The sequence below is a fragment of the Phyllobates terribilis genome, unplaced genomic scaffold (assembly GCF_046119375.1).
Source record: "Phyllobates terribilis strain yellow unplaced genomic scaffold, ASM4611937v1 Scaffold_3__8_contigs__length_932513732, whole genome shotgun sequence".
Taxonomy (NCBI): domain Eukaryota; kingdom Metazoa; phylum Chordata; class Amphibia; order Anura; family Dendrobatidae; genus Phyllobates; species Phyllobates terribilis.
In genome coordinates, this window is record NW_027362763.1 from 760991291 (window position 1) to 761012868 (window position 21578).

A 21578-nucleotide genomic window follows, 5' to 3' on the forward strand; every position below is an offset into this window, starting at 1 on the left:
TGTTTACTAAATGTGAAGGATTTATCACTAAGAGATTAACACTGCTGGACTACACTAGTCAGGGAACGCTCCCTCCTGTGATAAGCAGCTCACTGTCTATAGACTTGTATACAGAGAGCCTGGTGGGGGCCGGGTTAGCTCTCTCGGCTCTGCTTCATTCTAAATCTAAAAGCTCCGATTTGTGTGAGAAAGACCTGAACCCAATCGAGATGGTTTGGGATGAGCTGGACCGCAGAGTGAAGGCAAAAGGGCCAACAAGTGCTAAGCATCTCTGGGAACTCCTTCAAGATTGTTGGAAGACCATTTCCGGTGACTACCTCTTGAAGGTCATCAAGAGAATGCCAAGAGTGTGCAAAGCAGTCATCAAAGCAAAAGGTGGCTACTTTGAAGAACCTAGAATATAAGACATATTTTCAGTTGTTTCACACTTTTTTGTTAAGTATATAATTCCACATGTGTTAATTCATAGTTTTGATGCCTTCAGTGTGAATGTACAATTTTCATAGTCATGAAAATACAGAAAAATCTTTAAATGAGAAGGTGTGTCCAAACTTTTGGTCTGTACTGTATGTGTTTGTTACTTCCCACTAAGGTAAGCCTTAAAGGGGTTTTCAGAAAACCCCTGACTCCCTCTCCCCGTGTCCAAGTCCTCGTTTCCACTGCTGTTTCTGGTGCCTCTTACAGTCTGCGGCACGGACATCGCGCTGCAAATGATCAGAGAGCTCAGCGTCTTTCCCTGAGGAGACTGCACAAGCTGCTAAACTTGCCGATTGGCTGCAGTGCCGTTTACATGACGTTAACACTGCAGACAATAACATACCAGGAGCAGCGGAGGAGACTGAGCTGGACCTAGGGACCATTCCAAGGTGAAGATGGGTGTCCATTCACTTTCTGATCAAGACCCCTCCAGGTTCTGAGATTGAAGACGACACAGGACTGATGTATTATCAGATGTACAACCCCTGGCGAAAATGATGGAATCACCGGGCTCGGAGGATGTTCATTCAGTTGTTTAATGTTGTTGAAAAAAAGCAGATCACAGACATGGCACAAAACTAAATTCATTTCAAATGGCAACTTTAGGGCTTTAAGAAACACTAAAAGAAATCAAGATTAAAAATGTGGTACTCAGTAAGGGTAATTTTTTTCAGACCAAGCAGAGGGAAAAAATTATGGAATCACTCAATTCTGAGGAAAAAATTATGGAATCGCCCTGTAAATTTTCATTTCCAAAACTAACACCTGCATCAAATTAGATCTGCTCGTTAGTCTGCATCTAAAATGGAGTGATCACACCTTGGAGAGCTGTTGCACCAAGTGGACTAACATGAATCATGGCTCCAACACGATAGATGTCAGTTGAAACAAAGGAGAGGATTATCAAACTCTTAAAATAAGGTAAATCATCACGCAATGTTGCAAAAGATGTTGGTTGTTCACAGTCAGCTGTGTCTAAAATCTGTACCAAATACAAACAACATGGGAAGGTTGTTAAAGGCAAACATACTGGTAGACCAAGGAAGACATCAAAGCGTCAAGACCGGAAACTTAAAGCAATATGTCTCCAAAACAGGAAATGCACAACAAAACAAATGAGGAACGAATGGGAGGAAACTGGACTCAATGTCTGTGACCGAACTGTAAGAAACCGCCTAAAGGAAATGGGATTTACATACAGATAAGCTAAACATAAGCCATCATTAACACCTAAACGGAAAGAAACAAGGTTACAATGGGCTAAGGAAAAGCAATCGTGGATTGTGGATGACTGGATGAAAGTCATATTCAGTGATGAATCGCGAATCTGCATTGGGCAAGGTGATGATGCTGGAACTTTTCTTTTGGTGCCGTTCCAATGAGATTTATAAAGATGACTGCATGAAGAGAACATGCAAATTTCCACAGTCATTAATGATATGGGGCAGCATGTCAGGTAAAGGCACTGGGGAGATGGCTGTCATTACATCTTCAATAAGTGACCAAGTTTACATTGATATTTTGGACAGTTTTCTTATCCCATCAATTGAAAGGATGTTTGGGGATGATGACATCATTTTTCAAGATGATAATGCATCCTGCCATAGAGCAAAAACTGTGAAAACATTCCTTGAAAGAAGACACATAAGGTCAATGTCATGGCCTGCAATTAGTCCGGATCTCAATCCAATTGAAAATCTTTGGTGGAAGTTGAAGAAAACGGTCCATGAAAAGGCTCCAACCTGCAAAGCTGATCTGGCAACAGCAATCAGAGAAAGTTGGAGCCAGATTGATGAAGAGTACTGTTTGTCACTCATTAAGTCCATGCAGAGACTGCAAGCTATTATTAAAGCCAGAGGTTGTGCAACAAAATACTAGTGATGTATTGGAGTGTTCTTTTGTGTGTTTGTTTTTCATGATTCCATAATTTTTTCCTCAGAATTGAGTGATTCCATAATTTTTGCCAGGGGTTGTCTTATTGTATGCCTTCTAATTTTTCTCTGCACATCGATGCTCCCAGCCGTTGGCTTTTGCTGAAAACAGCAGATTCTTTTCTTAGCTCAGGCTGGTGGCTGCTTCACTTTATCAGTAGTATTCTTCTTCATTTTCAGGATTAATTTTTAACTTGATATTAGGTTTTTTTTTGCCAGAACAGTAAGGTCTCCAATGACTTGTACACATGTTGTATTATGGCATCAAATTCTGATTCCTAATACTCCTAGGTTAGTGTCTATGGTTGTCCCGAAACCTCTTTGTCTTTGGATCTTAACCTGTTTTGTTTGAAGGTAAAGGCACCTGACTCCCTACTTTATACAGTATCCATAAGTTGAAGCTCTGATAATGTGACAATAAGCACGACTATTATAACATCCAATAATTCATCATATCTCTTTACAAACTGCATTATTTTACTGATTGTCATGCTCATGTGTAACTTTTCATTATGCAGGCAATTGAAAAGCTTCAGGCTGGTGATCTTGCCACAGATGCTGTTACTGCGGCTCTGGTGGAGTTGGAGGTATGTGTGATTATATACTGTACCGCATGTCCGATTTATACAGTAGTAGAAAAACCCAAATACCGGAAAGTATGTAATATACACAACAGCAGGTGCCTGGGTTTTCCAGGGGGGGAAAATATACATTGTCAGCATTGTTCTTGTGCTTGATGTAAAACAGATTTTTGTTTGTTGTGACGTGATTAGAGGCTGGCTAACTACTTAGTGTAGAAGCTCATTTATTTACTATTTAAAATTGAGTTCTGTATTTTTTTTCTGCACATAAATCACCTTTTTTGATTATTTTTCCTGATGTAGGACTCCCCTTTCACAAATGCTGGGATGGGTTCAAATTTGAATCTACTGGGAGAAATCGAATGCGACGCCAGTATCATGGATGGAAAGTCTTTAAGTTTTGGAGCAGTTGGATCTTTGAGTGGTATGGTCCATGATAATTATAATGATCTGGAATGTATTTAAAGACTGAAATAGATGACTTAAAAATGTATTTAATAATTAATGTAAATTATAAAGATTTCTAGGGACTTACAGTGGCAATCACGGTGGCTCAGTGGTTAGCACGGTCTTCAAAACCATGAGGAATCCTTATCCAATTTGTATTTGAAAATAAATAACCACTTCAAAAAGTGCATTGTGAAGAAATCCCTTCCAATGAATTTGATGGCGATTTCCTTTGAATAGGTGTTCTTTATCACACTTTTTGTGCGCTTTCTGAGCTTTGCTTAAACTTGATTTCACCCCGTGTTTTCCTGGTTGAACAAGTTCCATGTTTGAGTTTTCTGGAATCAGACAAAGAGCAGAGTAATAAACCGTTCTGCTCTCCCAATGTGAACATTTCAATAAAGCGAGTGGTTGCGCAGGTTCATCAAAGCTGGACGAGATTTATATGAGGTCAATGAGAATAATCAGGAAATGAAAACATGGCTGAACCTTCTAATCCTTAATAAAATCCAATTTATTTAGTAGGCCCCATTTGAATTGGTTCACCTTTACTTTTGGCCTGAACTGCATTTCTGTTGGTAACTTAAACAAAGAAAAACACACTTTCCACAGCTGATATATTAGATATTTGGTCATAAAATATTGCGTTTAGATACACAAATTTATTTAAACAGATTTTCCAAGAAAATGTGCCCATAGCCTGGAGTCTTAATAATGTAGCTAAACAAGCTGTACCTACCACTTTATTCCCCCGCTGCTCCGTCCTTACATTTCTGCTTCCCCTGCCGATGTTCTTTTTATCTGACTGAGATTTTGTATACTCCACATGACCACTGCAGCCAATCACTGACCTCAGTGGTATAGTCACATTGGGTATGCAGGTAGTCCTCACTGAAGCCAGGTAAACGCAAGACAGACAGGAGGACCGAGCATGTGGCCTAATGGGATTTAATCAAGTGATTTTTTATATATATATATATATATATATATATATATATATATATATATATATATATATATATATATATATATATATATATATATATATATATATATATATATATATATATATATATATAATAATCTAATTGCTGGGTATGGCCACATTCTTTTTCATATATTGGAAAACCCCTTTAAAATGATGTTTAATATTTTGATGTATGTTCTTTTTTTACTTTATTTAGGAATAAAAAATCCAGTTCTGGCAGCAAACAAGTTACTGTTTGAAGGACAAAAAGGAAAACTCTCTGCTGGCAGAATCCCACCTTGGTAATTATATTTTGGCGCTTCTGTAGAGTTTTAAAAGGATTAATATCCAACTTAGTAAAGCACCCCCAAGTGGATCATGCATTTTATTTGGCTTCCCTCCACTTTCTTTTTGAGAGACACTTAAACATGGCTACTCATATCCTCATTTTCACTAACATACCCCAATTTAACTGATTCCAGATAGTCCATTGGCTTTAAGCGTCTGGGCGGTCCTACTCCCACTCTGCAGTGACGTTCTAAAATGATCTTGTAGCTGTGGGAGCTGGGATCCGAGATCTCGGAGACAGCCGGAGTCGCAAATGGAAAGGCACTGACTATTTATTACTGTCTTTGCCTTCTCGATCGCTGTATACACAGCTCTAAAGATGGGCTGTGTCTGCAGTAATCAGAAGCACTGACAATGCTTCCTCCTCCATACACAGCAGTCATGTGATCGCTGTGTATAGTGAGGGAGCAGGAGCTGCTGGGTCATAGGAGTCACAGACATCTGCTGTGCAGCCAGGAGGCTGCATTTCCCCTGTAACTGGGACTAATAAACCAGCCCCAGTTACAAGGGAAAACAGATGAAAATTATTTCAATATTTAAATTCTCCCCAAAGTCTCATCACTTTATTGGGCGGGGGGTGTGTGTGTGGGGGGGGGGGAATAATGTGTAAAATAAATGAATAAAAAATTATAGATACGAAAATGTAATCGAAATTGCCTTTATTGACCTCCCTTAAAGTGTCCAATATATAAAAATACTTGTTACAGAATGAGGAATACATATGACATAACCGAATATGACAGTAATGTGACATAAAAATTAAGGCACATATTTATCACGAAAAAAAGAGGCAAACATTACTTAAATACTTGAACATGAAAATTTTTTACAGCTCTTTAAACCGCATGTACGGAACAACCTGTGCATTGTCAGGAATGGGGGTAAATGGTCTGGTCTTGAACTGGTTAATAACCTGCATAAAATGTGTTCAGCTATGTGTGATTGATATTTGCAGCATTTACCTTTTTTAAAAGCTGTTTTGCATTTTAAGGGGTGTGCAACCATAGGGCCCTCGTACACATAGACTAATGTTGGCCGAACCTGCTAATATCGATGAGTTCGGCCAATACACTAATGTATGGGGGCGCCGGCCAACTGATTGATGGAGATGTTGATTGGGCATGTCCGATTGCTTGTGGCTTATCTGTGGGAGAACAAAGCAGAGATGTCTGATGGCAGCTTTCTCATAGAAAACACAGGCAAGCTCCTGTCTATGTGAGAGACGGCTGAGTTAGCTGTCAGCTAAACGATCGTCCGAATGATCATTTGGCCAGGTTGAGACAGTAATGGGCTTATCTTTATATCTATTTCTACTATACTAGCCTTTTTGTCTCCTTGCGTAGTCGGAACCTTTTTGTCTCCTTGCATAGTCCATTCCTGCTCTCATACTAAATTCAAATTGTTCCATACCACTCTGGGCCTATTCACACAGTAATATTTCTCGTCTATGTGCTGTCTGTTGTGTAAAGGAAAAGCACATGGACCTACATAATTTATTGGAAATATTTTCCAAGTCAATTTTTCTTTCACAGATCCTTGTCTGTTCTATTAAACCCTTTCCCCATGACATACTCTCATCTGTTAATGTAGATGTTACTCTATCCTTCAATTTATGAGGCTGTTATTAACAGATTGTGCCCAGAAACCATCCTTTCATCTGATTCATTTTTTTTTTTTTGCAGACACCAAAATAGACTCAGTAGTGTAAATGTGCCCTGACTAACAAATTTATCAAGAAGAGGGGCAAATGGATTTCACAGTGTGTAGGATCTGACTACACAGGGTTTGTTTGTAGTCTGTTACCATAGAGACACAGGCCTGCTTAGAAACCGTGCTGAAAACAACAAGCCCTTTTTAATTCGACCTTTTAAAGTTGTAAAAATAGTAAACAAATATTGTCCGTGAAGGACATTTTATGTTTATTTTTATATTTACAAGTGAAGATATTTATGTGATTTTTTTTTTTTTTTTTCCTTCAGTCTTTCTTTAAAAAAAAAAAAAAACACTTTTATTTTTTCAACTATTACTCCTACCATTTGTAAAGCCAACAAATTTACAAGTTGTTATATTCTTCCACTTTGTAGAAGTGGCAGTTGTGTGATCTGTTTCCTTCATCCTGGGAACATTTTGTCCCCCTATTTGAGTAGTATTAATTGCGCAGTCTCCTGCAATTTATATGGATATTTTTGACATTACTAATTTAATTGGTCTGTCCTGCTTTAGGCAACAGGAGGTTGAAAATCCAACTTAAAAACAAATAAGACTATTTGAGCAAAGATCCTTTGCGCTGTTTTTTTTTAACAGCATTTGGCATGCACTTAGGTTTTTTCCTTTTGTAGTGGTGATCAGGGATTTCTTCAAACAGATGACTGTAGTGTTTAGGGATTGCATGCTCTGACATTGAAGATATTAGCCAATTAATCCTCTTGTGAACAGACCGCATTTCTTTCTGGAAATGTAAGTTTGCTCCTAAATTAAACAGTTTTATCAGAGTTTTATTTTTTCTCTTGCCTGTTACCAACACGACTTTACCAAAAAATAATTTAACATTACAATACCTTTCTCTTTGATCAAGGCTTGCAGTCAAAAGACAAAGTATTGGAAAGCGCATGATATCATTCTGATGCTTCTGATCTGTTGCCCAATTCCAAACAACTGCCAGAATAAAAAACATAAGCAGAGAATTTCTTAGCAATCAGCAGAACGTTCCGAGAAACCATTTTACAATTGGGTACTAGTTAGAGTATTGCGTTAATCTTTCCTACGTACATAAAACTATCAGCGCGTTCCCTCATGAGTCGGCCAGCGAAAACACAAGGCTGCTTGATATTTTATATTTTTACAATGGAACCAAAACGCTGATTGCTCAAAAATAATATGAACAAAACGTGGATCGTTCCATGAAAATGTTCCAACCTCTCTTGGTTTAGGAATAATGGCTGATTTCGTCACATTTGAAACTGGAATGTGTATAATATGTTTTCCATATTTTATTTTAGAAGAGTTCCTTTTTTTGTTAATATATGCAACTCATGTTCAATCAGTAAGGGGTTTCTTCTGTGGCTGCTTGACGACCACTATAATCAATTAGCAATGCTATAGGACATTGCCATGCCATTTTCTCATGTTACCTACCATCTCCAGGAGACTATGATGATAGGGCATTTCGTCTATGGTCACAGCAATTTGACCCATGCCATTTGGGCAATGGTGTCGCCATTTGGACAATGGTGTCAGCTTTTAAAGGGAATCTTTCAGCTTGTTTGTGTTATGTAATGCCAGAGCAGCATGATGTAGAGACAGAGACTCTGATTTCAGTGATATGTCACTTACTGGGCTGTGTTTTTCTGTTTTGATAAAATCAGTATTTTATCAGCAGGAGATTATCACTGCTGAACTAGGTGTATTTTTGCCTCCTGGTCCAACCATGCCCCCACCACTGTATATTGACAGAAAGCTGACAAACCAATGTACACAGAGAGCTGCCTATCACGTCTGTGGGTGGGGTTGTACACAGCTCAGCATTCTGAGCTCTGCTAGATCTGCAACAGAGAAAACTGTGATTCTACCGCATCTGCTGCACCCAAAAACTAAGTGCTACATTTCTACATATATGGAATCAGGGTCTCTGTCCATACATCATGCTGCTTTCATATTACATAGCGAAAACCTGCTGACATATTCCCTTAAATAGAATATACTTTTAAAGTGACATTCAGGCAAAAAGCCGAAAATGCTTGTTGTATACTTTTTTTTTCTTCTAATAAAGGGAAGGTACCCACCCAATTCCCAAAGTTACCTGGTTTTGGAGATTGGTGGGTTGTCTTAACATTGGCAGCACAATTTTGGTTGCTGCTGTCTGAGGTCCCGAGCAATAGTTGTCATGTTTTGTCTGGGACCCTGTACAGAAGATTGCTATCTGGACACACTTGCTGAAATGGCTTTGTACTGCATGAGGATTTCTATATAAATATGAGAAAATTCAACTTTCGCACTTATTTTGCCATGTTTAAAGCAAAATCCGGAGCAGGGGGTGCACAACCTTTTGTGGTTCGAGGGCCACATAACCAAGAAAACTTGTATTTCCTCTTGAGACTTTTATTGGCATATCAAACGTATATACCATAAATGCAGGTTTCACTTTTAAGAATGGCGGGGGTCAGACGTGGACATACCATTGGTGCACAGGGCCAAAGAGGTAAAGGGGCCCATTTCTACCTCCGAAGCAGGTGAAATTTTGCATTATGAGATGCTCTTGGACTGTAAAGGGCCCATATACTGTTTTTGCACAGGGGCCCTGTGAGGAGCTGCCCACTTACTAAAGACTATGATACTTTTCCAGCAACGGACCACCATTTTTGGCAATATTATTATTGTGTGTTATTAGTGATTTACTTGTTATGTTTTATATAGTTCTGCTTACTTGTCAGTGTGTAAGAATCACTTGTAAAATGTCTTGCATTCTACTAATCTCATCTTTATCTCAGGAATCCATTGTTTCAACAGCCAATAATCTCATTAGGTGAGTGTAGATTGAGACACAGTGGAGCTGTCACCACAGGGGGTCTTACAGGCAGTCTCAGTTCAAGGCTTCTAGAATATTCTTCATTGTTTTATCGACCAGTAAATGCTTAAGGGGAAGGATGTCAGCACTTCTAAGCTGGGAGGGGGCTGACCCCAGGGAAGTAGAGGAGAGACATGTTTTAGTGTTGAAGGAAGAGGATGGAGACCGTGGACTTGGAAGGATAAATGGATAAACATGTTACCATTATGGATTATGTCGTTTGGATTTACACTTTCTTAAAAGGACTGCTGCTACTGGATACCTGGGCTTTCATCGTTTTATCTGTCGTCTGGAGGATCATGGACTGTGGCTACAGACTATACTGGCTGGAGATACGAAATCTGTGGGCCAACCAAAAGTTGGGAGACAGTGGGTATCACCTGATACAAAGCCAGGGGAACTACTGATCCCAGGTTGAGACCTTAAGGACTGTATTTTGGCCATTTACCTGGAATTGTGATCAATAAAATATTGTTGCATCGTTAGCCTGCCTAGGTGATTACTTACAACCCACAACCTCAGATCTTTACAAGTGGCGGCAGAGGTGATCCCACCGATCTCTGGACAGCATACCAGGGAAAGTTACTGAGAGGTGACTTGGCAGTAGAAATGGCAGACTCCATCTACAAGAGGCTCAAGAAGGAGGAGCTGAGAGCCCTTTGCTCTGAGAGAGAACTAGAGTGGTGGCCGGAGGACAATCGGACGACCCTAATTTTACGTTAGGGCGATTGGGACCAGGAACAACCATATGAGGAGGTCAGTTCAGACGTGGATGAGGGACAACAGCCCAAGGCTGTCATCCAGATGGTGGAGGATCGACCGACTGAGTTGAGGCGGATGCTGGACGCGCTAGGAGATCGGGCTACGGCGATAGAGCGGGTGGTATTGTTAAGCAAATATCTGGGTATGCATGTAGCAGTACCCCAACCTGCCCCATTGCAGAGGACAGTGGATAACAGGAGAGAGGGGCCCGCATCTTTAAGGTACCGGGATATACCACAGTTCAATGAGGACTCCTCGGATATTGATGAACATCTCCGCTTATTTGAGAACCTCTGTATGCTGCATGAGGTATCAGTCAGTGACTGGCCCCGATTTTTGAGTGTTGGCCTGACTGGAAAAGCAAGAGAAGCTTTTAATAACTTGTCTTTTGGGGATCAGAGATGTTACTGTACCATTCGCAGCACATTACTAGAGAGGTATGCGGTCACGCCGGAAACCTACCGGAGGAAGCTTCGGGAGACTGACAAGCACCCTGCACACACATATCGGGAGTTTGCCAACACACTACGTATGGCATGCACTCGGTGGATAGAAGGACTGAGGGCTCAGGAAGCAGAACATGTAATGGATATAATCATGCTGGAGCAATTTATGTCAAAGCTCCCAGGTAATTTAAAAGAATGGGTGGCAGATAGAAAACCACTCAGCCTGGATGAGGCTGCAAGATTGGCTGATGATTGGTCTTCTAATCGACCAGGACAACGTGGAAGTACAGCCCCAGTGAGTCGAGAACAGGAGCTTACAGAGAGGCCTTTGAAACCCATGGACTGGCCCGAGGAGGAACGGCAGGGAGTTCAGACTTCACAAAGAGGGGGAGCTTACCCAAATCCCCAAGTACGGCCCGTGTTGGGGCAAGGAAGGCTTAACTGCCATAACTGTGGACGCATGGGACACTTTGCCAGGGAATGCCAGGACCGTTCTAGTCCACATCATCCGCGTCTCCAACCTGTGAACACTGTGCTGCAATGGGGCTGGAATGCTGAGGGAAAGAGGATCCCACTACCCTGACCGGAAGAAGAGGCATATGTTGTACAAGGAGAAGTGTCCCGGACTAGATGGGCACCTCAGAGTCTATTAACCAGCATCTGCAGCCGGTCTGGGTGGAGGGTGTGGAGGCTGTGGGGCTCCGTGACTCCGGAGCCTCAGTCACATTGATAAAAGACCATTTAGTACCTGACCAATGTATTGTCCCCGGCAGCCGTATGTTAGTCAATGTAGCCGGAAGAGAATCTTTGAACATTCGGAGGGCCCGCCTACATTTAGACTGGGGTCACAGTCATGGAATGGTGGATGTAGGAGTAGTGCGGCACCTACCAGTAGAGGTGTTGCTAGGAAACAATCTGGGAGCAGGATTGGTGTGTCACTGGGCCAATGTTGTAACCGGAAGCCAAGGACCGGTTCACACTTCTTCAGCCAATAGGGAAGGGAGCAATATCAACATGTCAGCGGTGAGTAATACACAAAATGCAATGACTGTCACAATGAAGGAATGTAATCTGGGGGAGGTAAATTACATCAGGGAGGAGGCCCAGGGACTTCGGGACACTGGATCTACCATCACCCTGGTCAGCCCAGATACTGTTCCCCCAGAGTTCCCGTTACCAGGCCTCCAAGTGACCATTCCCCTAACTGGGTGTCGGCACTCTGGGGTTGGTCGCAATGGATACAAGTTTGGTTCTCATTGGGCACGTGGGGGGGTTTCCCATGACAAACCGAGGATCGGGGGGAGGATATGGAGGACCCCCTGGAAAGGACAGACCCCTGGTCCAGCGAACTAAATACAGAGTCCTTGTCTCAGGGCTTCCGCCATCGGGAAGTTGGCAGGATCTGAAAGACCATATGAGAGAAGCTGGAGATGTCTATTACACTGATGTATACCAGGGTGGAATGGGGACTATGGAGTATATTCGCAAGGACGACATGGAATATGCTTTGAGGAAACTGGATGATACAAAGTTTCGTTCTCATAAAGACGAGACCTCTTACATTCGTGTCTGTGCTGAAAAAGTGGGGAAGTTATGTGAGGAGCTGCCCACTTACTAAAGACTATGATACTTTTCCAGCCACGGACCACCATTTTTGGCAATATTATTATTGTGTGTTATTAGTGATTTACTTGTTATGTTTTATATAGTTCTGCTTACTTGTCAGTGTGTAAGAATCACTTGTAAAATGTCCAGCATTCCACTAATCTCCTCTTTATCTCAGGAGTCCATTGTTTCAACAGACAATAATCTCATTAGGTGAGTGTAGATTGAGACACAGTGGAGCCGTCACCACAGGGGGTCTTACAGGCAGTCTCAGATCAAGGCTTCTAGAATATTCTTCATTGTTTTAGCGACCAGTAAATGCTTAAGGGGAAGGGTGTCAGCACTTCTTAGCTGGGAGTGGGCTGACCCCAGGGAAGTAGAGGAGAGACATGTTTTAGTCTAGAGTTGTGTTGAAGGATTGAAGGAAGAGGATGGAGACCGTGGACTTGGAAGGATAAATGGATAAACATGTTACCATTATGGATTGTCGTTTGGATTTACACTTTCTTAAAAGGACTGCTGCTACTGGATACCTGGGCTTTCATCGTTTTATCTGTCGTCTGGAGGATCATGGACTGTGTCTACAGACTATACTGGCTGGAGATACGATATCTGTGGGCCAACCAAAAGATGGGAGACAGTGGGTATCACCTGATACAAAGCCAGGGGAACTACTGATCCCAGGTTGAGAACTTAAGGACTGAAAGAACTGTATTTTGACCATTTACCTGGAATTGCTTTATTACCATGGCTTTGATCAGTAAAATATTGTTGCATCGTTAGCCTGCCTAGGTGATTTCTTACAACCTACAACCTCAGATCTTTACAGGCCCTTTTCGGTCTGTGTCCGCCAGTGGTGGAGGTTCACCTTCCTACAGTCTGAACTCCTGAGAGCAGGTGACCACATCCGTCTGGTCCTCTGCATTGTAGATCATGGCTGGTGCAGTAACAGCTTAGTCATCACATCTACCAGTTTAGAGCTACATGCATTGATGGCCAACTCTACTCCTTTTCTTGAGTACGAAACAGGCTTCTGATGTATGTGGTAACCAGTGATGGTTACATCATGTCTGCGCCCATGAGCTATGAGACACCCATCTCTTGGTAGGCACACAGGAAAGCAGTTCTGAATTCATATAGTTGGGGGCCACACCAACTTGTGCCAGAAATGGACATATATTAAAACTAATGTTTTCTCCAGTCAGGTTTACAACTTACTGTAAGAGGAGTACACTTGGGTTTTCTTAGCAGCTGCAAATATTCCATTTCCAAACAGTACAAACAATAACTACTTCGGTCTCAAAAGTGCCCTCAAACGTGCCTCTGCCTCCAATAGGCATAGTTCAGAAGTTAGTATAGATCATCAGTAAATAAAATTCAGAAACCGTGTGTCAGCACGTTTTGTGTCTGAAGAGACCAGCGTCTTTCCAAAAACATTGGCTTTACATTTCATCACTACACTGTTACGCCAGGAGGAGCGGAGTGCCAGCTTTGGATCACTGTGCCAGTACAATGACGGACCTGTGCTGTCAGCAGTCACTGAGCCCCTATGTCCTGGATCGCTGCATATTTAACAGATAATACATCTTTTTACCAGACGACCTCAGCTTTTTGCTATGCTCGGTAACATTTTGAACTGTGGGACGTTCGACTCTCACAGGGTAAACTTCAGTAAATGCTTGGCTGTGCAATGTAGCCCAGAATCATAAATCTTTTAGCTCAATAATTCATAATGTGTTTTTAGAGGATTAAAGCACAAGGCATGTGATAGGGTTGAAATAAACTAAAGTACACATATTTCATGATTGTTATGGGACTATTTATTTTATTAGCATAGAGGTTAAAAATGTGTATAAAACGTTAAAAGGGGTTGTGATATGAATGTAGGAAATAGAAATGAGTTTTTAGAGAAAATTTTGTATAAGAACCATCAATGGATACAAGAACCGTTGTGAGATATTTTAGAGTATAAGGAGATCTGTCTTTGTGACCTAATCACAGCCACACAAGGCTCGATTGCATTCATTGTACAGGGTGATTCACTCGCTACTTTACAGGAAAAATTGCTGTAACTCCTAAAAGAGACTGTTGACAGTACTGAAATTTTGACTATACATACTTCGGCTCATGAGAAGTGAGAGTACAATAAACCTCAGCGACAGCTGAGAAACGTCCTCGCGTCGAGTGGTCTCGCTGACTTGTTGCCCCGCCGGTTGTCTCCACTACGAGATAGACTTGCTACACTTTTCTCTCTGCGGATCGGTGGTTTGTGAGGTGCTTGCATTTGACTTCTGCCAAATTCATTCTTCATTTGATAACAATGTACAGATACAGTTTGGAGGAGCGTGTTTTCATTGTCAAAACTTATTGGAAAACTAAGTCCTTAAAGAGGTACAAAAGTGAGTTTCTAAAGAAGTTTGGAGGTCGAAATCCACCATTCAAACCATGTATTGAAGCCTTCTATGATGACAGAGTAATCTCGAAAGGACTGTGGCCACCAAGATCGCTTGATTTAACACCGCCGGATTTTTTCCTTTGGGGCAATTTGAAGGGTCAGGTGTACAGTAACATTACAGGCACTCAGAGAACATACATCGAGAAATTCAGGCTATGACCCCAGACGTCTTACGGAATACATTCAACAATGTGGAACGGTGCTTGGATGCGAACGGTGGACATTTTCAACACCTGCTTTAAAACCTCAGTTTCTCACGAACCAAAGTATGTACAGTCCAAATTTCAATACAATAGATCATCTCTTTTGAAAGTTACAGCAATTTTTCTGGGTAAAGTAGCGAGTGAATCCCCCTGTATACTGTATGTGATTCGACAGACAGCTGATGTATCTCTCTCGACTTTGCCATATTCACGAACATTCAGCTCGTCTCAATGTTCAAGTGTTTGCAGTGGGGAGAGTGGAGAAAGCTATTGCCAGATACCTCTGCTGGCACCCATCGCCGCTTAGAGCAAAAGGATCAAGTGTCTAAATTTACACTGCCCAATCCTTCTCTCGGCAAGCATCATCTGTTCGGAGAGTTAGGCTATGTGCGCACGATGCGTATTTGAAGCAGAAATTTTCTGTGCGTTTCTGCCTCGTCTTGGCAGGGAAAACGCATGCATTTTTACATGTGTTTTTGACGCGTTTTTTGAAGCGTTTTTATACATCAATGAATGATTTTTGTAGTTAAATAAAGTTATTTGGTGGGACATTGCTTAAATCTTGGATTACCATCAGAACTGGGGTGAGTATATTAGTTAATTTGAATGATTAAAGAATGTGTCTGATGTAATTCAAATAAAGTGTTTACTCTGTGTCTGTGTGTTTATTTAACTCTTTACTTTACTTTAAGTTTGGTCATGAAAAGGTCTGATTGACACCTTGCCATAACCAAAGAAAAGATATAGGTGTCAGCTAGTCCCATTCACCCAATCTTCATTATCATTTCTATTCAAGTAATTTATGCAGCTGCTGTGAGCTGCTATCTTTATCCTGGGAAGGTGCCATTAGGCAAACATGGTCCGTGGCCATTAATAACATCTCACAGCTGGTTCGTTAGCCGCTATGTCCCCCCCGATCAGCACTCATCAGCGCTTTGGACACAACCTATTTTTGCTGCGTCCAAAACGCGGTGTTCTAGTGCCGCACTTTTATTGTCGATAAATGTGAATCCACCTCATATAATGACACTTCAATCGGTCAAAATCTGCAGCGGAGACTGGAATGTCCGCTACAGAAATTGACAATCTGCGGGTGAGTTTGGGTACGTGGCCACGAGCAGGAGCTGCTGCAGGACTGAAGCTGCGTGGTTATACAGCATCAAACCCGCAGTGTCAAGATGTTACAGCATAGTGGATGGGATCTCTAGAAATCCCATGTCCACTATGCGTGCATTAGAGGAGTCGCTAGTCTCCGCAACAGAAATTTGACCACTGGAAAGTATTGAATGCAGTAAATCTGCATTTAATGTAAATCTAGCTATTAATATCACCCCTCAGCAGTCCCATAAGATGCTCCAAATCTGACACTTAGCCTCGCTTTTCCCATTGCCCTGTAGCGGGGGCGAGTGGGATAATGGGGTTGGAGTTCACGTCAGCCTTGTATTGGCGGCTGACCTGAAGCCCAGGTTAGTAATGGAGTGCGTCTATAAGACACCCCCATTACTAACTGCGTAGTAAAATGGTATCCGCTTTTTCAATAAAAGACACGGCCAGAATGAAGTATTTTAATGAAATAAAAAACACACGTTTCTACAATTTTTTTTATTACGCGCCTCCACGAAACCCTCTATCTCCTGAAAAAAAAGTGAAATAAAAAACAACCATACTTCTCACCTGTACCTACAGCAGTGAGATCAGCCATCACTGATGTCACTGCTGTAGAATACAGCAATGTCTACTGACAGGGGTGTAAAATCACCCCTTGTCGGTATACATGCTGCAAGAGGTTACTGGGGTCGATCAGCTGAAGATAGCTGATCAGCCCTGGTGGGCTTACGATCAGCTTACTATCAGCTGATGGTCACATGACCATCAGCTGATCTGTGACGTCGTTGGCGCAAGTCCTGTAAGTACCGCCGGGAGGAGAAGATTGTCGCCGGGGGCCGCCGGACAGGTGAGTGTAGAAGTTTATTTTTAACTTTCTTTCCCCCCCCCCCCCCCCCCCTCTCTTACCGCGCGTGGTAGCCGGCTTGTCTGGGAAGGTTACTTCTCCTCCCATCCACACCGCTCCCGCTGTAGCAGCGGTCGGGATGAGAGGAGTTGTAGTCTCCTCTTCATCCTAAGTACCACACGCACCACGATCACGCCGTGAATTCGCAGCCATTGAATTTAATTGAAACGCAGCAAATCCACATTTACCTGCGGGTTTGCTGCTTTTCAATGTAAATCAGTGGCCACGAATTTGCGGTGTGATCACGCTAGAAATGGCCATGCTGCGTTTTGCAACGCAATGCGAATTCGGCGCGTTAATTAACGCATCATGTGTACAGCACAGCACATCACATCTGAATTCGCATTGATATGCATGGCAGACTGATTACCAAGCGTTTTCGCGGCTGGAAAAACGCCGCAAAAACGCTTTGTGTGAACTTAACCTTAGAAGGCCCCCGTTCATATTAGATAGTCAGCTGATTCCACTAGAATAAGCAGGTTCGACAGACTTTTATCTAATATGTATGGAGACTTATAGTGATGAGTACAGTTTTCAGTTAACTTTTTTGGCTTTGTTCAAAGATTTGTCAAACATTTGTATCAGAAGGGTTTTCCTCCATATTGGACTAACGGGATCTCATTACATCTTTTCACTGAATTTAAAGGGGTTGTCCACTACTTGGACAACCCATTCTTAATCTAAATGTTTGGCCCCGGTAAAATAAAAAAAAAGCTTATACTCTCCTCCCATGCCGACGCTGTTCCCTTGCTGTCTGCACTCGCGTTCCCGGAGCTCCCATATGGTTGTGACACGTGAGTCCGGCGCCCAGTCAGCACTGAATTCACGGTTTCCGCCTTCTGTCGAGTTGAACATGAAGAGGAAGTCCGGGCTGCAGCTGAACTGACTTCCTCTTCATGTGCAATTCATATAAAGGCGGAGATCGTGGCACCAGCGCTGATTGGGCGCAGGGCTCACGTGTCACAACAACCGCACAGGAGCCCGGGACCTCGAGTGCAGACACCGCTGGAACGACACTGGCCCGGGAGGGGAGTATAAGCTTTATGGGTCAGCAGTTTAGGTTAACTATAATAAAATATGGTCACTGTAAAAATAGAAAAAAAAACTTCTGCAACTTTTTCAAGAGCAGAAGGAAAACCTTGCAGGCACACTATATGACTGCAGACTGCCGAATCGAGAAAGTGTGCCATGTGCATTCTGTCCCGATTCCCCTGTATTCCCCACTCGAGTGAGGAGTGACGAGTCATACTTGTGGCCATGCGCTGACTAGCCTCCTGTGCTTTTCTCAACTCTCTTAAATTGAGAGAAACCAGGTGTGACCAGTGCATCTGCATGGAGAATACAGGGGTATCATGGAATTCTGCGCATGACACACTAAGATTTTTCAGTTTGCAGTCCTATGGAGTGACTGTATACTTTTCTTCTGAGGCCGTTCAACCCTTTTAATATAAATAGAGGGGAATTTTTTGTGAATAGAATTTCACCAGTCAGTGTTAAACAAAATCCTTCTAGAGACAGTCACCAATTTTTTAAAGAGGGAATAACACCTCTTAATAAATTTTGGTGCTGTCCTTTCTTCAGAAACTGAAATCTACACCAGCCTAGATCCTGTAAATGTGTAGCTCTGGTGAGAATTGTATCCAGAATTCCGACTGCTAAATAATAGCAGACTGTGGGTTCACATCATGTTAATGGCCTCCATTAGGAAAAGTCAGCGTGACTACTAGTTATATGGATGCCACTGTATGGTCCTACTTTGCTAAGAATGTATGCTTTTAATGTAGCCTTTTTTTTGGATAATGTTCTGTGAAATGGTGTGGTCTACTTTCTTGTGGTTTACCAAGATGAGACTAGACCAAAAGGAAAGACTCGCTTATACTCCGCCTGCCTAATGTATCGCTATGAACACTTAGCTTGTACATCTGGAGCTTTCCCAGTGTACATGCTAAACTTGAATCACATCCTTACTGAGCTTTGCCTAGACTGGATACTATTATATCCACTGAGAGCAAGTCTAGGGATTTACTGGGTTTGCAGCCACAGTATTCTCATTCATTGATGGCAAATATGTTTAAAATAGGAGCTTTAAAAATAGATCACTCCTATTTGAAGGCATGCCGACTTAGACATGCAATCTTGCGTTTTTGAATTGGGCACATAATGTTTTTTTCCCCCATCTCATATAGTGATCACATATTGCTAGGATATGCCATGGGTTTATAATTTCTTGGGGTCTGATCACAGGGACCCATATGATTCTTGAGAATAGAGGAGACACATGGCTAGTGTAGTTCTCCATCGTCTTCACTGGATATTTCCTGCAGTGTCCACTGGCCACCCAACTGTGCAGGTGGCTTTAGCTTTCCCCATTCCCTTGCCTTGCTGAAGAATCCTGCACAGTTCTGTGGCCGGGGACCACTGTGCACCAGCCAGGCCTTCATCCTTATAAACTGAGGTTTTGACTTCTGGGGCTATCAATATAACCATCCCCTTATAAACTGCCCTCCCCTTACTGCATTTCTATTCAAGTAAGATCCCCCTTCTGCCGATAGCGCTATATACTTAAACTTTGTTGTTTTGGTTCTTTTTCGTCTTTGTGCTTATCAGGTCTTTTCTCTGTTTTGTAACTCTCCTTTTGATTTTCTTGTTTATTACTTTTCTTTTTTGCTTTGACACTACCTTAATTTTCATGTTTATTTGTAATATTTTTACTTATTTATTTCATGCTTTTTTTTTTTCCCCTTTTTTTTTCATTCTTCATTTTTTTTAAACTTTTTTTTTAATCTTCTCATCTTATCTTTGCCCCTCCGTTACATATTACTTTTTTTTATTTTATTTTGAATACCTCTCACCGTACTTCGATGATAACGCAGAGCCTTTGAACATAAATTATATAAAAAAGCAAGAATTTCCTATTTAACTCTAGCCTACCCCACTTTTTTACAACTGTTTTTGTTCCTGTGGATGATTCATTTTTTCTATATACTTGTTTTTTATATTTACATTCATGTGTATAAATATATGATGGCATGTGTTTTTCTCTGTATCATTATATCACCAGTCTCTCTGTAAATAGTGATTAATCATTTTCAATTTCATGTTCATCTTTTGTGACATTTACTTTATTATTGTTGCAGAATACTAATGTGAACTAGGAAATGTTATTTAGAGTATCCTGATATATTTTGCACTTATCCTGTTATGGATTAATAATTTCTAAACTCAATTATAGTGCGATAGTTATTGCTAATACCCATTAACAGTGCAGATAATTACTACAAATACACTTTGGTCTGAACTAAATAAATATGTATATACTGTTTCAGAAGATGATCTCTCATGGGTGACTTGTCTAGGAGAGTCTTTATACGGGAACACTGGAAAAACAACTCCAGATCTCTGAGTTTCTTTTTCCTAACAGATCACTCTTGTCTTTGAAAAAGTTTTAAAATGGCAAATTTAGCTGACATTTCTATTTCTTTTAGCTTTCTAGTTGGAGATGGTGCTTTCAAATGGGCTGTAGACCATGGCATACCAACATGCCCTCAAGATATCATGGCTACAAGTAAGTAGAGATACCATACCTTCAGTCAAGTTTACCATTATATTAATAGGTGTTGGTATAAAGAAAATCCTAGTATGCCCTATGGTTGTACTGAAGATCAAATAATATGTGCAGCAAGAACATTGCTGTATATTGATCACTATGTGCGGGATTATCTGGTCCGAACACCCAGTAAGTGAGCAAAAAGCTTGTTTGTCCGGTGAAATGTTTTTTATGCAGGCTTAAAAATCATCATTCTCGGCAGCGCATCATCCTGTGATTTGCGCTGCCGAGAAACATGGCAGCCTATGCACATTGAAAAATCAATTACAGATCACTCGGTTCACATCTTTAATCCAGCTCTTCCTGTGCAAACAGGCCATTAAATGACCCCCGGTTAGTTCAACTACTGTATTTTTCGGACTATAAGACGCACCGAACCGTAAGACACACCCAAAATTTTGGGGTGGAAAATAGGAAAAAAAAAGATTTTTATAAAATGGGGGTCCGTCTTCTAGTCCGAATTTAAGGTATCTTACCTGGGGGGGCGGAGGAGCAGGGTCACAGGAGACATGGTCCCTTCCTCAGGAAGCCGGCGGCGGCAGAAGTGGGGCAATGCTGTTGGCCCTGGGTGGGAGGAGGGGGCTGTCCCAGCGGTGCAATACTTCAGGCCCAGTGTCGGCGGTGAGGCAGAGCAGAGTGCGTTGCGTGGATCAAGGTCCCTTCCTCAGGAGCCCGGCGGTGGCAGAAGTATGGCGATGCTGCGGGCCCTGTGTTAGCGATGAGCAGAGTCCATCATTGCTTTCCTAGCAGCCATTTTCCTTAAGCCGTGGGCCGCCTCCAGCGGCGCATGCTCCTGTGGCCCACAGCTTCAGGAAATGGTCGCCGAGAAAGCAATGATGCACTCCGCTTTGCACACCACCGACACTGGGCCCGCAGTAACGCCACGCTTCTGCCACCAGTTTCCTGAGGAAGGGACCCTGCTCCACCACCGCCCCCTGGTTAGCATGCATTCGGACTATAAGACGCAGCCCCCATTTTCCTCCCAAATTTGGGGGTGGGGAGGGGGGAGTCCGTCTTAGAGTCCACGTACCGTATTTTTAAGACTTTAACTACTTAGGGTTGTTTTACATACTTTGATAATGCTTATCAAATTCAGGACCTGTGCAAGTGAAGACAACAGCTTTTCCATCCAGGAAACTAGCACCTGCAGAGTGGGTTTTATGGGATGTTGCTG

The 21578-nt window shown here is 42.0% G+C and overlaps 1 protein-coding gene across 2 annotated transcripts in view; it reads left to right on the forward strand.

Annotated features, from left to right (window-relative positions):
- Positions 1-21578, forward strand: part of TASP1 (taspase 1) — a 143941-nt gene that overhangs the window by 18189 nt on the left and 104174 nt on the right. For both annotated transcript variants that reach the window (XM_073672211.1, XM_073672212.1), the window contains exons 5-8: positions 2927-2995; positions 3293-3413; positions 4621-4705; positions 20283-20362. In XM_073672211.1, coding sequence (XP_073528312.1) covers positions 2927-2995; positions 3293-3413; positions 4621-4705; positions 20283-20362 — 355 coding nt within the window. The remainder of the gene's footprint in view (positions 1-2926; positions 2996-3292; positions 3414-4620; positions 4706-20282; positions 20363-21578) is intronic.